Source organism: Natator depressus, chromosome 3, assembly GCF_965152275.1.
Source record: "Natator depressus isolate rNatDep1 chromosome 3, rNatDep2.hap1, whole genome shotgun sequence".
Lineage (NCBI taxonomy): Eukaryota > Metazoa > Chordata > Testudines > Cheloniidae > Natator > Natator depressus.
Window position 1 is genome coordinate 135,593,602 of NC_134236.1, and position 19,103 is coordinate 135,612,704.

General features: G+C 38.1%; 1 protein-coding gene across 1 annotated transcript in view; it reads left to right on the forward strand.

The window, feature by feature from the left end:
* RYR2 (ryanodine receptor 2) overlaps positions 1-19,103 on the forward strand; it is a 698,126-nt gene that overhangs the window by 296,569 nt on the left and 382,454 nt on the right. The window contains exons 10-11 of the mRNA XM_074948896.1: positions 6,421-6,495; positions 11,519-11,675. Of these exons, the coding sequence (XP_074804997.1) occupies positions 6,421-6,495; positions 11,519-11,675 (232 nt within the window). The remainder of the gene's footprint in view (positions 1-6,420; positions 6,496-11,518; positions 11,676-19,103) is intronic.

A 19,103-nucleotide genomic window follows, 5' to 3' on the forward strand; every position in this document is an offset into this window, starting at 1 on the left:
CATGCCCCAGAGGGTGAAATGAGGTTATAGCCATAGTTCCAACCTCCCTGTGCAGCAGAACTTCCGTGTTGGGAGGATACAAGCTATTTTTTTCCTCAAAAGTATAGCAAAGCTCATAGGTGAGCCTACCTCCTCCAGTGTCTCCAGAGTCATTACATCTGGTCTCGATCTCTGGAGGCATAAAACCTCCAGCCACCTTTACGTAGGCAGTATGCCATCTCCTAGTGACCCCAGTATGGTTCTTTTTCTAAGAACTATAACTAAGCCTTGAAGTTTATTTTATTTATTAATCCATTTATAATCCATGCAAAGCACCATGCTGTTATGCATATAAAACTAAAAGAAAATTGTTAATTAAAAATATGAAATAAAAAGGAAAGCTGTTTAGATAAGATCTTAACATTTTTGACACTGAGAAATAAAAAGAAAAGCAGTTAACATTTGTGACATCTAGATTTGTTTCAAATCATTTGGTTGTACTTCATTATCTCCTCACAGTATAATTTAATATTTGCTCTTTATTGAATCAGGTAAATTTCAACAATATCAAAATGGAATAGATTATCTCATTTAGTGCCCTGCATTGCAGTTAGTGAATTTAATTGGTGTGGCTGCTGACTCCCCACACTGCTCTGCAATATTGTAATAAGAATATGAATTGGCTCATGGTTCTCTGGGGGAAGTTGGTATACAGTAATCTATTTTTAACCCATGTAATTAATTCATTATTGTAATTGGATATTCAGTTGTCTTGCTGCCTTTTTGAGATTTACCAATTGTCATGAAGTGCAAACTCCTGCTGTACATCTCACAAAGATAAGCACAAGTGTGTTAGGAATCAGCAAGTGGGAACATGATTAATTCTGGTTAGCCCCTACTTTTGTGTCCCAGTAATGTCACTTACAGCCAAGAATTGTGCAGTGTGGAGCCAAGAATTGTTCAGAGAGCTGAAGAACAGAGGAAAGGATGAGCTGTCCTTGGTGCTGTAGTTACAGTATGTGAACTCCAAGGAATTAGTGAGCAAATTAGCAAGTTCTAGGCCCTAGTGACTTTGTATGAGGAGGAATTAAATAGATTAATGTCATGATCAAGAAGAACTGGTTGTGTTAGGCTTAATAAACAGCCATAGGTCAGACAAAAGACAGCTTCATTATAGTGTGTAGTATTGTTGTAGCTGTGTTGGTCTCAGGATATTAGAGAGAAAAGGTGAGTGAGATATCTGTTATTGGACCAACTTCTGTTGGTGAGAGAGAGACGCTTTCAAGCTTGCACAGAGCTCTTCTTCAGGTCTTCCTAGAGCTCTGTGTAAGCTTGAAAGCTTGTCTCTCTCACCAACATAAGTTGGTTCAATAAAAGATATTACCTCACCCACCTTGTCTCTCTAGCTTCGTTATACAGACTAACTGAACAAGCTAAAGATCTGTAGTAAAGATGAACGTCAGACTCTTGAGGACACTGAGTTTATTACAACTATGTTCTCTTGAAATAAAAATGCCTAATGGCATGGGTCTGTGAGCTTAGAAAAAAATATTTAAAGGGTGTATTGGAAAAAGGAAAGGAAAATGGCAGGAGTGTTTTATGGAGCGCCTCACTGGGGAAGAGGAATGTATGTTGTGTCCCTGACTATACTCTCTTTCTCCTCTTTTAGGGAGAGGAGCCTCGCTTGTTGTGTGGGCTCTTGCCCCCTCTTCATTTTCTGTTGCCATTACATTTGTCTGTATTTATCAGATTATGAATAATATAAACTATTGCAGGATTTGTTTCTCTGTACTGCTCTTCACTTAGTAATATGAATCTTTATTGCACTTAACAACGTATATTTTTGTTTTCTCCATTATTCCAGTGTGAATCTGAAATAACTCTTTCGTATCCAAAGGAATTATTACAGATTTGCACAGGTGTAACGGAAAGCAATGAGTGTTTTATCCCAGTAATGTCACCTGCTGTTAAGGGTTAGTGGTAAAAACTCTGGGTCTCCTTCAGTAAGGATTAAAATGTAATGAAACACAGTTCATTTGGACTCTGAACTGCTGTAAGTACTAGATAAATGGTAGTAATGGGGTACATCAAATGGAACAACAGTGAAAGCTACTTTGATATAAAGTAAATTCTAATAATTATTTTCTGGGGATGGAAGAAGGTAACAAATGAAGATTAGACTTCATGTTAACACACACACACATCTGTTATTTGTCTAACATTCTAAGTTTCAAGCCAAATTCTGCCTATCTGTGTAACCTTGTTGATTTCAGCAAGGTTGCATTGATGTAACTGAAGATAGTAGCTTCTTAGTTTTATATATGCTACAATTTGTTTAAGAAAAGCTAAATCTACTTTGGAAGAAATAAAATTTGTTTGGCCACAGATTTCACTCTGCCTTTCTTTGAAACCAAACTGCAGTGTGATGAGGAGTTTACCCCACACATGCTGTGAAAGTATTAATATGGATCTGAGAGGCCAATTAATCTGCCTGTTGCACCTGGAATGTGGGCCTAGCCTAATTAGAAACAAAGTCCAGCTTGGGGAAATCAGGGCTTGTTTCCCTAAAGAGCTGGGTGAGCCCAGTTGGGAGGAGGAAAGTTGGAGGTGAGGGAGTTCCCTTTCACTCTCTCTGAGGAACTGCCTGGAAGTCTGAGGAAGAAAAAGGGGAGAAGACCAGACAGGTTTCTCTAGGGGCTAGCTGGAAGCCCAGCTGGAGCCTCCCTGAATACATGACTATGGGGAGAAGTGGGCCAGCCCCTGAATGATGTGGTGGATTGAGGGACAGAAGAACAGTCTAATGCAACAGAGGCATGCCTGCAATGAGGTGGCTGGCTGCTGAGCCCAGCCATGCTGACGGTTTAGATTTTGTATATATTACTTGAGTACTTTGATAAAGGACTCTTGGACCCAGAAGGGGTAGAACTCTGTAAAGTAGTCTGGCTGGAGGGACAGGGCACTCCTATAGCTGGGGTGGGTTGGGGTAGCAACTTGCTGCAGACAGTTATGAAGTGAGGGAGACTGACTGTAGAATTTCAGTGAGTCCTCTGCCACAGCTGAGAAGGTAGTGGCATCCCTGCTCCTCTCTGTTGACTGGGAGTTAGGGGTGACAGCCACCACATTTACAAGGTAATTTTGTTAGATGATCCGTGGGTTGGATAGGACCTGTTCTTCTTGTGCCTAGACTAGTGGGGACCTTATTTTACATTAGCTCTGTCTACTCCTCACTCTCACACGCCAAACAAATACCCTCCTAATTCCCAGATATAGGGCTTTGAGTGTTCAATATTGTACATATAGCATGCCACCCTTTCTCTTGAATAAATTGACTGGCCATGGAGCAAGTATTCCTGGCTTTGGGAGATTTTTGTGTGTGCTTTGTTTAGAAGTTCACATTGGGCAGAGAAATAATATTTCTAATGTTAAAAAAAATAAACTTTCATTATTTGGCTAATCTGTTATTTATTTTTGTCTGTGCCTATCCTGTAGCTTTCTTTTCTTAAATGCAGATGGTGCCCTGAGGGTAGCTCTCTTTGTATTATGGAGTTACTCATTCTTTCAGGGTAGAAGCACTTTCAGGGTAGAAGCACTCAGTTTCACTTCGCAGTGCTGCAAAGCATTATTCATAGACAAGCTACAGCACAAAGAGAGATTACTCCATGGTACCATATTCATTCATAGAAAATGGGTGAGAATGTGCTAGAAACTATTTTCCAGTAAGAGGCTGCTAAATACTGTATTTACATTTCCCAGTTTTTTTCCTGTAGCCTGCTTTCCTCTCCCATTAGCCTCCAAATTCCTCCCAGGTGAGCATTCCAGGACTCATCCTTCCCATTAGTGGGGCAGCCAGTGGCTTTAGGCCCTTAGGATATCTGAATGATCTTGAGGACGAAAGAGGATGTGCGTTGACATAAAACAAATCAGTTCAACCATAAAGGACCCATTCTTTCAGTTTCACTCCATGTATTTCTAAAGGTATTTTAAATTGCACTGGTCTGGGATTCATTATATATTCCATCCTGGATCATTGCCAAACAAATACTTGTAAAGTATGAGATTAGTGCCATATTTCAAGCTTTCCAACATTAGAAATAATTTTGTCTCCTGCAGGTTTCAGGATATCGCACAGAGTTCACTGAATTCACACACATTTTAATGGCCTTAGAACTGCTAGAACAAGCCTTTATACTATTTGAAAGAAAGAATTCCAACCACATATAGCATCAGTCTTGAATTTTGGTATTTTGTGAAATGTCAGCTAATTTTATAGGGAAATAAGCAAATGGCTAATTAAGAATTTTATGATTTTAAACAGTGTGTGGCTGCTTATGTGTTGTTTAGTAGAGCCTCTGTTGTGGTAGGCCATGTACAAAAAAAGAACAAAACATGAAATCATGATACCTGACTCGGAGCACAGGTTTTCAGAAAGTTTATTGTGCTCTTGAGGGTTGATTTCAATAAAAGTTTAAGATTTAACTGGCACTGTTGTTCCCTCTGCACAGACGTCTGAGAGCTTGTTGGAGGCCCCTCTTGCTGTTGCTGATAAGCTATTCCTGCAACAGACCCAGGAAATTAAATATAGAAAATATTAGACTTGATGGTGAGAAACCAGCACAGGGTTTTATCCAGTGCAAATGTTTTCCAGGCCTTACACCTTTTCCAGGCATTACATCAGGACTCATGATCAGTGATATTACTTTGATGTAATATTGTTTTTTCATGCAGTATGAAAGTATTAAGCCAACCACAGCTGTATGAAAAATGCCACGTACTGACATAGGCAAACTTCTGAATATATAAGTTCAGATACAATATGGCAAAAGTTTCTTTTGCTTGTCATCTGGTTCATAATATTTAAGAAGCAATCTGCCTTGACATAAATGAGCTTTAATTTTTTTTAACACCTACAGTTGATAAAGAAAAAAGCTTTTAGGATGATCCAAATTATTAAAATACTTGATATGTTCTCATAAATGGAACAGTGTTAAAAGGATCAGTGTCAATCTGTACTTGGGGGGAGGGGATGAGGGAAGAAAAGGAGCCCCTGCCAGAAATCAAGGCGAGATCTCAACTTGTGCATATTGTCAAAGATCTATTAAAGTCAATAGAACTCTGACTGTGTATGCCAGCTGAAAGGCTGGCCATGACTACTTAAAAATATCATCCCAGTCCTTACTCAGGCAAACCATCCACTAATTACAATGTAAATAGTCAATGGGAGTTTTGCTTGAGTAAGAACTCGCAAGATCAGGTCCATTGTTTGGCTCATCAGCAATGCCATCCTAACATATTGCGTAGATCATACTAACAGACGAACAAGCAAATGGTTAAAAGCTTATTTCTAATTTAGCTAAAATCCCATTTTTAAAAAAACAAACAAAAAACCTGGTGTGAAATCCTGGCCCTACTGAAGTCAACAGAACTCTCTTTGACCTTGAGAGGGCCAGGATTTTACCCCCAATGTTAAGGAACTGCCCATACACCTTTTCTTGAGATAGATGCACACAGAGAGGAGACTGCCTGTGCATGGATCTTGGAAGGAGTTATCTGGGTCAGTGATTTTTATTTGAATTTACACAAAGCATATTTTGCTTCTATTTTGACAGGTTTCAGAGTAACAGCCATGTTAGTCTGTATTCGCAAAAAGAAAAGGAGGACTTGTGGCACCTTAGAGACTAACCAATTTATTTGAGCATAAGTGAGCTGTAGCTCATGAAAGCTTATGCTCAAATAAATTGGTTAGTCTCTAAGGTGCCACAAGTCCTCCTTTTCTTCTATTTTGAGTTACTTTTTTCTCACATAATTTGAAACCTCATTCATCTAGGATGTCAATAATGTGGCTCCCTCTGTTTAACTTGTTTCCCCAACATTTTAGCTTTATCTTTTAGCCCTGGATTAATATTTTAACATTTGCTCCTCTTATGCTTTATTTGCCTCCCATTGACGCCTTAGAGTTGGAACTAGTCCTTCCTTATCTTCAAATAAGTATTTTGGCACATTTGTAACTTCTTGTATTATTCTGTTGTTTTTAATGAGAAATTCGAACACCACCATCTTACTTCTGGTTTTGAAATATCTATTTTAGTGTTGAGTTTTGCTATTCAATGTTTTAATCTTCAGATTATATATTTTTTCCCCTGGCAAATTGATCCTTAGAAACACTGAGGTTTAAATTTTTGAATGTGGTATAAATGTGATAGTGGAAAGAAATATTTGATAAAATTATGCATTTTAAAAACAAAATAATGTGTATGAACAAGTGGATCAGAACATTTAAGGGACAAATTATTTTTGAGTTTGATAACCCTAATTGTTAAATAACAGTTAACTGGATTGTCTTGGACCTTGAAACTAAAAATCCTCAATTAACAGAACAAATTGAAAGTTAAAGAAGAGATATCAGAATTTTCATCTCAGAACGTTGCTTTGTTTGATTTACAGAACTGTCCATTATGAAGGTGGTGCTGTGTCGATTCATGCTCGTTCCCTTTGGCGACTAGAGACTCTAAGAGTTGCGTAAGTAACAATATGCAAAGAAAAAATATATACAATATAATCAAACTTGATCAGCTGTATGACTTCAGTCAGAGTAGGGTCAGTCTCTAAGTCAATAGCACAGTAGGTAAAAACTAGAAGCAAACATGAAAGCCCTGAGTCAGCAAGGTACTTAAGCGTGTACTTAACTTCAAGCACATGAATAGTTCCACTGTCTACACTAGGACTACTGGTGCTTAAAGATAGGTGTGTGCTTAAATATGTTGCTGAATCACATCCAGGTTCTATTATTCTATTTTAATTTCAAATATTTGTGGTTTTATTTTCCCTTTTCCAGTCATTTATGGTTATGGACAGCTCCTGCATGGTGGTCATATTCCAATAAGATTTTATGTTACTATGCTTTGTCCCCATAAATTTCTGATGCATTTTAAAAAGCCCCAAATAAACTGAAAAACTCGCACAAATACACACCCAGTTTTTTTGGCTTTCTTCTGGTTTACTCTGGTTCTATAGTTATAGTTGTATTCAGGTTCTTTTGCTACCCAAATACATAGCACTGCTAAAAATTGTATTAAACAGTCACTTTTATGTTAAGATCCAAAATTATTAGACAGCCTGTATTGTAAAGGAAAACATCTGCAAAAGTATGATGTAAAGTTGGAGTGCTTGCTGGGAATTGTGTCTTATTTAGCTGTGACTGTAATATACAAGCATGCCTTAAAGTTTCACTCACAAGTATGCAGTTATGATAAAATGTGAAGTGACAAATTATCATTTTAGAGACTAAATGACAATAGCTGTGGGGAAATGTTACACTCTAATGATGCTGTTTAATGTGTGCATGCCATTTAAAGGGATGATGTTAAAAGACGTTGAATATATATAAGGGGAATGGAAGGATTTCCCTCCGCTCCCCTTTAGTTGCTTTTGGACTAAATTGTGCTTGAGCAACAGCAATGAAACCAGGAGAGAATCGCTGCCTTTTTGTTTCCCAAACCTTTCTCTTCAAATGTTTCAGGGTAGTATTTTACCATCAGTGTGTACCACCTGGCAAATAATGGAACAGGAACAGTGAGTTATGTTACGATTTGATAGTCTTATGGCATAACTGACAGGCAATGTGTACAGACTGCAGGTTTAGAGAAGTTGTCAGAAGAATCTGCAATACAAGTCAGCCCTGACAGGAGTAATCTTTCTTTACAAGGAACATGACTGTTACTATCAAAATGTTAAACTTTTTTTTTTGGGGTGGGACACAATTATTGCCAAATTTCAGCTGTATTATTTTGTTAGCAAAGGTGTCATCTTATTTATGTGCATTTATGTCATCAAATTTATGTGCATCAGTGATTAGAAGTAAATTTTGAATGTATTGAATTGGACACATGATTTGTGACAAATCAGTCTAATCTGTATATATGTTTGTTATTACTACTACACAACACTATATTGTGCAACACTTACATGTTTAACAAATAAAGACTAAAATCTGTTTCCTCTCCTGAAAATCTCTCTATCTAATGACTCAGACCTGCAAACACCACAATAAGTAGTGCTGATTAGTGAGAGTAAACCCAATATTTTACATTCTAGGACTCCAATCTTGTTGAGATTTATGCACATACCTAGTTTTATCCCATAGAAGTCATGAGGCTACTTAGATTAATGTCTTTCCAGGCTTGGACTGTAAGATTTTTTTTTTGCGGGGGCAAGGCTTGCTCTAGTAAGTAGTATTCTACACAGTTTTGTGTGCAGATATGGTCACAGAGTTTCCTGGTACATTAGATGGAGTAACATAATATGCATGTGCATTCTTACTCATTCTTGAAACTTTCGGAAAGGTTACTTGAATCTGGGAGTTTTTATGATTCAACATAGAGGAAATATACAACAGCCCAGATTTATGTGTGTTTCCGCTAATATAAACCCTGGCACAGGCACCTGGAAATTGAAAGTCCAGTAGGGAGGGAGGTTGTGACAACAGAAAGTGGACTCAGTATTTCCTCTGGGAAGAGAATAGGAGAGGAAGGCTTGGACAGAGCAAAAAGATAGGGTTTAGGCAAAGAATTATCAGAGGGGGAAGGATAGCACGGGCTATGACTAGAAAAGGAAAGATCAAGTGGTGGATGGAAATGAGAGAAAGGCCTAAGTAATTGCAAGGAAAATACATTGGAATTGGAATAGCTTAGTGTTCTTTTTATGGAATCTTGAGCTCTTGAAAGATCTTGTTTTATGCTATTCATCTTTTCTTCAGAAGAATATTTCTTAATAAGATTTGTTCTAAGACTATTATTGCTGTTGGTTCATAAATCAACACCCCCTCTTTTTTACAATTGTGCATGCCCTGTCACCAACCCATCACTGTTCCCCAGTCCTACTTCCTTTTCCCAATTTCTCTTTTTTCTTAAAATCACTGTCTTTCCTCCTCTCCACCCACTACAACCTAGAACTTGTGCTCTGGCTGTCCAGCTTCCTCCCCCAGACTATGCTGATGGGATTTTCCATACAATTTTTTCCATACAATTTCCGTTCTTGTTTTTGAATTCTCTTCATGAGCACAGAACCCCCTGAAGCATTGCACAGCTTTGATTCCGTAGCCAGTCTCAATGTAAATTCACACCAGACTGTTAGGAATCTTTTGTACAGAGCAGCTGGTGGTAGCGTTTATCATTGTTTTGCCCACAGTAGTCTGTGGGCTTGAGTCTGTTATGCTAAATCGCTTTTATGCCATTCTGGCTGTGCAGAGGGGGCCTTTAAGTGGTCAGAAACAGCCTCCTCAGAATATTCACTACCCAGAAGGCTTCCTTGACTGGTTAGAGCTAGTGTAAGGGCAGTGCACGCTCTGCTGCCATCCTTCAAGGGCAAATTGGAAGTGTGGTTGGAGTGCATTACACTTCAGCTATTCTCTTCTTCCTATAGTCCATAAGGGCCATGTGAAGCAGAGTGTAAGTTAGAGCAGCCCTAGTCTGCTCTAAGGTAGGCTCCTGCATGGCTCCATAATGAGGAACGCAGAGATACTCAGCCACTTTTGCCTTCCCTGGCCCAAGTGCTGCAACGTGATCACTGAGACTCAGGCCCTGGGTCTTTATATGGTTGAATGATGGAATCTTCATGCCAGCTGACAGTTGTATGTATTGGATGTGTTTTGGTAGTGGGTGCTCACCTTGCCATATAAAAGACTTAATGGGGGGGGAATGCATTTATGAGATATAAATCCTCCTTCCCTCCCCGCCTAAAAATCCCACAGCAGAGTTCAACATTTTTACTGTCATTTAAAAAAAAAAAAAAGAGTAGGCGACAGAAATAAACCCTGTCTCTCTAGTGTGTTTTAAAACAACCAAGAACCTCCCCAGTTTCTTTAAGAAAATGGAAGCCAAGAGGTTACTTATATTGTGAAAATGGCTGCCAAATGTGTTTTCAGGATTTACACAGACAGTATACCTAGTACTTATGAAGAGGTGCTTAAACAAATGGATATTTTTATTGCACAGATAATAGTCTAAATCTGTTACACTATTCTACAGTGATAATGACGTATGTGATGTGCCTTGAATAGGACCTAGGCTAGTGTACAGATGCATATGAAACACATACAGGGAAAAATTTTAAATTTGTTTTGGAATTTTGTGCTTGGGCTCATTCTAAAAGGACATAAGAATTTATATAAAAACAAAAAGGGGCAATGCAAGCTTCTGATATGTGGGATAATTTAGATTTAGTTGAAATAGAATATCTGTAGGTTCACCAATACCAGTCAGTGATATTTGACCCATAAATGATGAGTTTGGGCTGTTTCAAACAAAATGGAATATTATTTATTTGTATTGTGGTAGTACCTAGGAGTCCCAGTCATGGACCAGGACCCCATTGTGCTAGGCACTGTACAAACACAGAACAAAAGAACGGTCCCTTCCCTCCCAAGCGTCCACTCTAAGTAAAGGTTGAGAGCTCCTATGAGAGAAAGCTGATGGAGGAGTACCTCGACACATCTGGAGTACAGCCAGGAGATTAGTACAGGAGGCTCAGTCTGAAGCAGGGAGTTGGAACCCTGCTCTTTCTGTGCCTCAATTTGAAGTCCACTGTGAGTGGAACTCCAGGGTGGGAGCATCCCTTCTTCTTTCCCTTTATCTCCTGCAGAATGTGAAGCATATGGGCAGGCTCTTGTTGATTGGTTTTATAATTATTTTGTGAGCACTGTATCTGAGGGCACAGATAGTTGAGCAGAGGAGTGATCTGGGAAGCTCGGTGAACTTAGCTACAAGTGGATAAAATGTTGAAGTGAGGACCTGGTTGGTCTTGGCTCATACTTTGGAGCTGAGATCTCCTCTCCTGGATGCAATAGGGTATCTGTAAAATCCTCTAGTTACTGAAATTCATCTGTGAATTATTTCTGTTTTTCTGTCAGTAAGCAGCCATTTCTGCAACATCTGAATTTTTTTTTTGTAACGAAAGGGGACTAAACTTCTTCCTCTCAAATATCCCACTGACAGCTTCCTTTCATTATACCTGAGAGGACTTCTCTTGAGCTATGGCAGAGTGGCACAGGGGAGAGGCACTGCATATGCAGGTTTCAAGCCATTCGGATGGTATTTCCTTTTGTCAGTGCAGAAAATACAGCTCAGAGAAGTAATCTTTTCCACCAGTGAAAAGATTAAAAAAAAAAAAAAAGAACCTGTTAAACTGTACTGATGGTGTTCTTGGTTCTAGTCAAAGCCTCCTGTCTCCACTTCTTTGGGACTGGAAAAAGTCATAATTCATTTACCTTTTTCTTTTGTCATAATACTTTTTATTAACAGGTTAATTTAAACATGAGTTTATTGTACCTCTTGGAGTGATACCATTTCAGATAGCCAAAAAAGGTGTAGCTTTTTCTGTTAATACTGTACTATGACGGGTGGACTTTTACATTCTATGCCAATACATTAAAATGATTTTGAAACTAATCTGAATAATAATGAATCTTTAAATATGTTTGTTTGGTCTAGAACATTAAATTTTAAACATTTTGTTTAAGAATCCTCCTTTGAACTTGCTTTATTAGGTGGAGTGGAAGCCACATTAGATGGGGACAGCTATTCAGACTAAGACATATAACAACAGGGAAATATTTAAGCCTCATGGATGACAAGAGTCTTCTTCTTACGGACAAAGAGAAAGCTGACGTGAAATCTACAGCGTTTTGTTTTCGGTCTTCCAAGGTACAAAACAAATGCAGTATTAATGTGCCTGGCAATGTTTGATTTCTCTTTTAATGAGCATTCAAATACATTTAGGGAAAAAATAGAGAAATGAATGAAGTGAAGGTGCCACCAAACATTCAATTGCGTTTTTATCCCTGTGGGCCTCTTCTATTATCTGCTTCAGTATTCAAGCTTTTAGTTAGCCCAGACTCATTGCTGCACCTTAGGCTTTCTATGAACTGAATTACGTTTGTCCGTTCCTTGTGGCATTTATACATCTTCCACTATATGACTTAGCTGAATCCTTCCTATTTTTCTACCTTTTCACTATAAATAAGGAAATTCAGAATAGTAGAATTAATTCCAAAAAGCTATATTACATTATTTCCCTTGGGTAGTGCTGCTTGGTGGTTTTGTTACTCTGCTTACCCACTTATGAAAAATCTCCAGGTGTCTCTAACAATTTTTCTGGGAACTTCCGTAGTTCTTTAACTGTTTTTACTTCGTTTGGTGAGATGAGAGGCAGTTACATGATTGTTTCTTTTAAATTAAATGAAGAAATCCGTTTTATTGAATTAAACGATTTATCTGTGAATCTAATCTACATTTAGGTTAGCTGAAATTATGTATTCAGCATTTTTGTTTAAAATTTTTTGTAGGTACTTCAAATTAGGGAAGTATACATTTTTTGTGTAGTGACTGAACAGTTTAAAATGTGCTATGATTCAATTTGTGTTTGCACAATTTGTGTTGCAGCCTAATATCACTGAAAATTTTCGTTTTCCAAAATTAGTACTTTTGTTAGTTTATCCTTTACAATGTTTGCTTTTTGTTACAAATTTTAACAATTGTATTAACATTTCTGTGGGAATTTTCCTTAGACATTGTATAATTTCTTCCATTGTACACTCAGGGTCATAAACAATAATTAGGCACCTGAAATTGGGTATATATTTTTTATGTCATCTGGCGTTGGGGATTTTTGCTGGCTAGATCTGGTTGCTATAGTTTGGGTGCTCAGACAATGGCTTTCTCTCTCCCAATTAGAAAAACATAGTGAAAAAGAGCAATGTGACAGTAGAATCCTCAGACATGGCAGGAAAAACAGTGAAATCCTGTTTATGCAGAATTCTTAGGGGAATGCTCTAAAGCTTCAGATACACGATGATGATTTGGGTGGAGGGGAAGCTAGCTTGTGGGCTTTGAAAAAGTTACACTCTGGTTTGAGATCCTCTTCTCTGCTCTTGCTCCTTTTTGCCACTCTAGACATTTTACCCAGAGAAAGGGGTCCTGTAGTCTGATCCTGTATTCCTTACACGGGCAGAAATTCCATTTAATTTAGTAGAAGATACACCTGTGTGAAGGCTTCAGCCTAGGAAATGCTTCACGTGTCTTGATTCGTTAAAGTACTCTGCTTGTTGAGGCATTTTAATCTTTGAGTTTCTAAGAATTATAACATCCAATTTCTTGAGATCTGCTTCCTTTATTTTTAATCCAAGTGTTCAGTAAGCTTGCATCAGTTGTTATGAATGCAGTGTTTAAAGTCTGGCTGGTAGTTAGTAGTGGTTTTTAAGCTATTATTTGAGAGGCAACCCAACTTTTAGAATCTTTGGAGGCCTCAGGCCAAAAGTTTTGATAATCTGTTATGTTAAAGAGGAGCATTTATCGTTATTACTGTTACTGAAGGGCAAGACTGTGGCCCATCTTATGTGCTGGCTGAAGAGAGCGGTGGGGGCTTAACATGTTCTCTTGTGCTTGTGTTGACTATTACTGCTTTCTGGCAGCAGGGGGAAACTGGCTCCTCATATTTTACATCCCTCCCACTTCATGTAGGTGTGGGGGAAGGAGTTGTAACTAGGAAAAATCTGGAATCTGTCTCTCTAATTATAGTGGCACATTGGGGAGCATATGCTGCAGCTGGTATAGACCTGGCACAATTTACTCCTTCCCGGGAGCAGTAGTGTGAACACAAGGCAATTGTGACTCCCCTAGTCAGTCTCCTTCTGGGGCTGCTTCAGGGACAGCCCAACAACCTGCTGGAAAAGTCACATTGGGAGATGACCTCTGACTTGATGTTAATTTTGTGATCATCAAAATCCATTTTAACTATAGACTGTGGAAGAGCTTGGGGAAAGACCATAGGATGTCTGCACTTAATTGCTGAAAATGAATTCATTACACTTAGTCTGCAACTCAGAACTTGTTAAATTAGTGTCGTGTTTTGCTGTGAAATAGAGTTGTCAGGCCTCAGATTTAGCAGTGGGGGAAAAATTAACCCAAAGTTTACAGATATTTTGCTCTATGGTATCAAACTTAAGTGTGGTCAAATCATAGCTATCCCAGAATGAGTTCTTTAGAGGAGGGAAGTCTGGAGTCTCTTTCCCCTGAATTGGAGAAAGCAGCTGAAATTTTGCTGTGTGCTCATGAGCCTGTACTACTAGTCAGCTCAGAAGGAATGTATCTGAGTAGGGCATGGCCTTGACTACTTCTACAGTGATGAACATCAGCAGGAGGAATATGTCAGGAGACCCAACTACATTTTTCCTATGGGGGCAGCAAGTCCTGTTCACCCTCATTCCAGTGCTTCTTTGGTTATAATGCCTCCTTCCACGACCTCAGAGATACACACCGGCACCTCTGCAGGCAATAACTAACTGCAGGTGCAATTGAGAAAGCACTGTTATGGCTTGTGTCATGAATTATACACAGTACGTATTGTGGGGCTATTTACTGTTTAGACATCAGGATCTGGTTTTGATTGGCAGAAGGAACTGAAAAAAAAAATCAGAATATTCTCTCGTATTAATGTTCTTTAAACATCTTTGCAAAATAAAGAAATGTGATGCCCAAAACTTCATCACACATTAAATAGTTAGAATTTTAATTTGAAAATTGATATTGTGAACAACAAACAGCATTTTCACGTGGGAAGGATTATTTTCTGGAAGTCAGGTTTTTGACCAATTATATATTTTAATAAGAATGATCATTGTTAAATAAAACAGAACTAAAATGCATTCAGTTTTTAAGATAGTTTATTTCTTCTTTTAAATTTACAACCATTTCTCCTCCTCCTACACCTGGGCCACCAATATATGTGAGATACTTCCAAACCACTTAGTTCTGATCCATATGTAAAGTTCACAGGCATTCAGATCAGTGGATTTGTTTTATGCCCATTTCTGTTATATACTGTATCTAAATTTTTGTCAGTTCCCTCTCTTTCTTTCTTTAATATTTCTCACAAACAATTGTTTGAGGTCAGTAATTCAAACCAATACTGATGCAGAATTCAGTATTCATCAACTCTTTTATATGTATTTGTTTATGGGCTGCTGAATGCCATAACTGCATCCTTTAATGTAGCTTGGGAATACGCAACTATACTCTACTAACAGAGGATTACAGATTCAAGACTAATGGGAATTTCTCCTATTTCTTGTGTGAGGTTGGTCAATATAGTAGCTTTTTCACCAGCTTGTGGAAGCTGTGGAATGGACATAGTCAAAGGGATAATCTCAAGTTTTCAGAGAGGGCACATTTTAAATAGTTTGTCCTGAGGTTTTAAAAATTCCTTTAAATAAATAAAGAATAAGTTTGGGCCTTTTTCTGCTCACTGTTGTGTTTTATAAGGATCATTGGAGGGTCCTGGGAGCAACATACCTAGGGCCACCCCTCCTTACATTTGTGTGCACATGCTGGCCTGAAGTGTGTTCAGTTTCAGCTTTGCCGCTGTCACTGGTAAATGCTCTTGCAGAGCCTGGGGAGGACCATTCATGTGAGAGTTCTACATGAGGGCGGGACACCTGACCAGTGACAAATCAGGGAAGCTAACTATATACATAGTCACAAGGCAAACAAACTGGGGAAAAAAGAGATTTTCTATTTGAGTTGTGGTAATCTTCAGTGGTGCTTGCTATAATAGCAAGAACAAATTTTTCAACTGGAAATTTGATTTAGAAGTTGACTGGGGCTTTATAAGGGTTTTTTCCCCCAATCACAGCTCAAAAGAGAAATTAAAACTTCTATCCACTAGAGTGCAAACTGAAGATGTAGCTAAAGAATGCTGTAATTGAAAATCTGCCATGGGAGAGAATAGGGAAATATACCATCTGTCTATATCTAGATGTTTGAGGAGATGTTCTTCTGGCTGCTGTTTTAAATTCCCCAGCTCTTTAAGGAGTCAGGTGCTTGTTTCTAAACAGACTTGATAAATCAGAAGGAGTTCCGTGGTTTCTTAGTCAAATTGCTGGGTTGTTGGCTGTAGCTACAAGCTTCTTACATCCAAGGACTGGGTCTTAAACTCTGCCTTGTCAAATGCCATGTCCAAATGTGTAAGTGCCCCCATCAAAATGTGTAAAACAGTGATTAACCTATAGTAATGAACTGAACTATTGAGTAAGAACTCAGGTATTAATGTAAAACATAAGTTTAATATAATTTTTTTCTCTTGAAATAATTTAAGCAAACAATTCTAATTGTCAATAAGGCTGATAGAATGTAGAGGTTATTGCCCTATAGCACACAGCTGTCTAGGATTACTTCTAGCATTTTCTATAAAAGAATAAAAAACTAATTCATGTAAATGCCATTTTTTAATCCAATAATTGATCATGTAAAGTCGATTTATTTTTATATGCTGATTTTAAAATTGCTGCATTCCTAACCCATTGAAAATTCTTTAGGGGGTACTTAGGCACAGAACACTGAGTACTTGGAATCCTGAGAAGTGCTTGAAATATCCTCCTCAGGACATGCTAAACAAAATACAGACGCTGCAGCAGACAACCCTCATTTCAGGGAGGCTAAACACATACATAAAGGAGAATTGTAGTGGAATTCAGATTCTTGAAATGCATGGGGGGAACTAAAATACATTTGGATGATCAGAAGTTTGGTTACTCCACAGTCAGCAGAACACTGGAGACATGTTGGCAGGTTCTTAGTAAAGGAGGTTTGAACAGTCTCATAGGCCCTGTTTCTGCAAACTGTTCCACGTGGATGTCCTTTTGGCTTCTGGGAGCAGAGTCTGCCAGAGTGGAACTATTTGCAGGATTGCAGCCCTAAGTAAGTAAGCAAAACTGCCATAAAAATATGCCTTTTGCAGTAGTTTAAATGTGTGGGATTTGTATATTGTAAATAAGACTTTAGCATTTTCTTTTTGTGTAGTGGAAAAATATCATTACATAATAAATATTCAGCTTTATCATGTTTCTTCTTTCCATACAAAAGTCTCTTCTTTTCTCCCACTAACTTTTAAACAACACCCCCTGATTTTTGAGGGGGCTGAAATATGTCAATTTTAATAAAATGCTGCATTATGATACACTTATGAGTATTACGCATCCAGTCTGACTCTTTTTAAAAGAGCTCAGGAAATCCATTAAAATGTCACTTGAAAACACAAGTCATACTGTAGCTTTTTATTCATTGACATCTGATAGAATGTCAAAGTCAAAGGAATGCCACAAAAATTACGGGAAGGGGATGATGATAAAGGGTAAAATTCCAAGAGCAAAACTTAATTATGTGAATCTTTAGTATGCATATTGCACAGGCACTATATAGAAATATTGAAGTAAAACACACTTTCAAGTCTAAGTAGGTTGAATCATGCACATTCAACACTGATATTAAGATACAGTTATGTTACATTAGCCTTTAAAAGTACAAGGTGGTATGCACAGAAAAAGACCTGTATTTATGTGATTTCCTTTTGGGGAGAGTTGTTCACCAGGCTCAATTTTGGAAGATTCTGTTAGAATTGTTTGAATTGTTAGAACTGACAACTAAAATTGTCCAGTTAAGATAGGTTTATGGTTGCTTAACTACACTGGAGTGGAGCATACCAGTGAATTCGGTTCTTTGTATTCTGATTTAATGAATGGAGTGTGAAGATTCTGAACTTTAGCGTGCTTTAGAAGTTGGTGTGCTGACAATGTCACAAGTAAAAAGAAAAGGAGTACTTGTGGCACCTTAGAGACTAAGGTGCCACAAGTACTCCTTTTCTTTTTGTGAATACAGACTAACACAGCTGTTACTCTGAAAAATGTCACAAGTGTGATTTCAGTACGGTGGAGATATAACTATGCAGAGCTCTTGCTTTATAACTGTAATAAAGTTAATCACACTGGGGAAAATGTCCAGTTGGGGGAGGGGGGAAAGAAGGAAATAGCATGTGATCATGTAATTAAGGGCTGTATCATTACAGATAAAGTGGCATGGGGTCCTTCATAATGTGGAGATTGTCCCAGCACGCATCATACCACTACCAAATCATAGTGTGATAATTTCAACCTTTTCTCTGACAGCGATGAGCTGGTTTATATTAGATCATATGATGAGTCCTCTGAACCTGTTTAAACTGTCTGCGTATGTATTACCAGGAAGGCATCGTCCTGCTCTGACTTTCCCTGGAGCACCCTGCAGTTTCCTCTTACCCTCATGTGCAGCCCAGCACACAACTGTCTCCTCTCTGCCATGCTACTTCCACTTTCTCCTATACCCATGCCTCCTCTCACATCTCCTCCTTTCCAGTTTCCCATCTACCACAGTCTATCCTTCACTCCCTAGCTTTCCTAGCCTCTATATTCTTCACACAACATCATGCTGTCTATAGAATTCAAAATACTATAAAATTGATATAGGCATGACCTATATGGGGCAAGAGCTGATGGTCCCAGAGTGCCTTGTAACACTGATAACAATTATGGAAAGAGTTAAGCTGAATGTGTTTCAGTTCATTCTAAACAAAAACTTGACTTGTTTGTTAGTTGCCAAGGAAAGTTCTTTGGATTGAGGTGGGGACTGAGATCGTGCTTTTCACATTGTCAGCATCCAACCTTACACAGTAAGTGAATGATGTTAACCATTGTTGTAGCTTCCACTCCATCTCAGATATGTTCTAGCCGTCTCTTTATTCTCTATAACAATTGGATTTTTGTTAAAGAAAGTACTGAATATTTTAATTTAAACTTTCCGTTCCCTTTCCATATATATCATGTTAAGATGATACTTTACAGAGTACGTTTATTAATACACATTTTGAATTAACAAAACAATGCAGTGAGTGTTATAATACCCTATGTTAGTAGGGACAAATGTAAATATATTTTTTCTACCATAGTTACCCATGTTCAGTGGAGCCCTGTCCTCTTTATAATACTGATTTTATCTGTTTCTGGACATCAGAACCTGAGATGGCCACTCTTTCAAATTGTGGTTTTGTTAGAAGTTTTCCACCTTTTGTCCACAGGAGAGAGACAAAAACTTCCTATGCTTAAAGTTTGTAGTAAAGTCTTAGAGAAGCCAAACTGAGAAAGACAATCTTAGATTGTGGAAGTACAGCATACTAACATGGATAAATGCCTCTAGTTAAAAAAGACTAGTGCTTTTTGGCAATTCAGAAGCTTGAAATCAGCTTTTCATTTGTTCAAGTAACAGTGG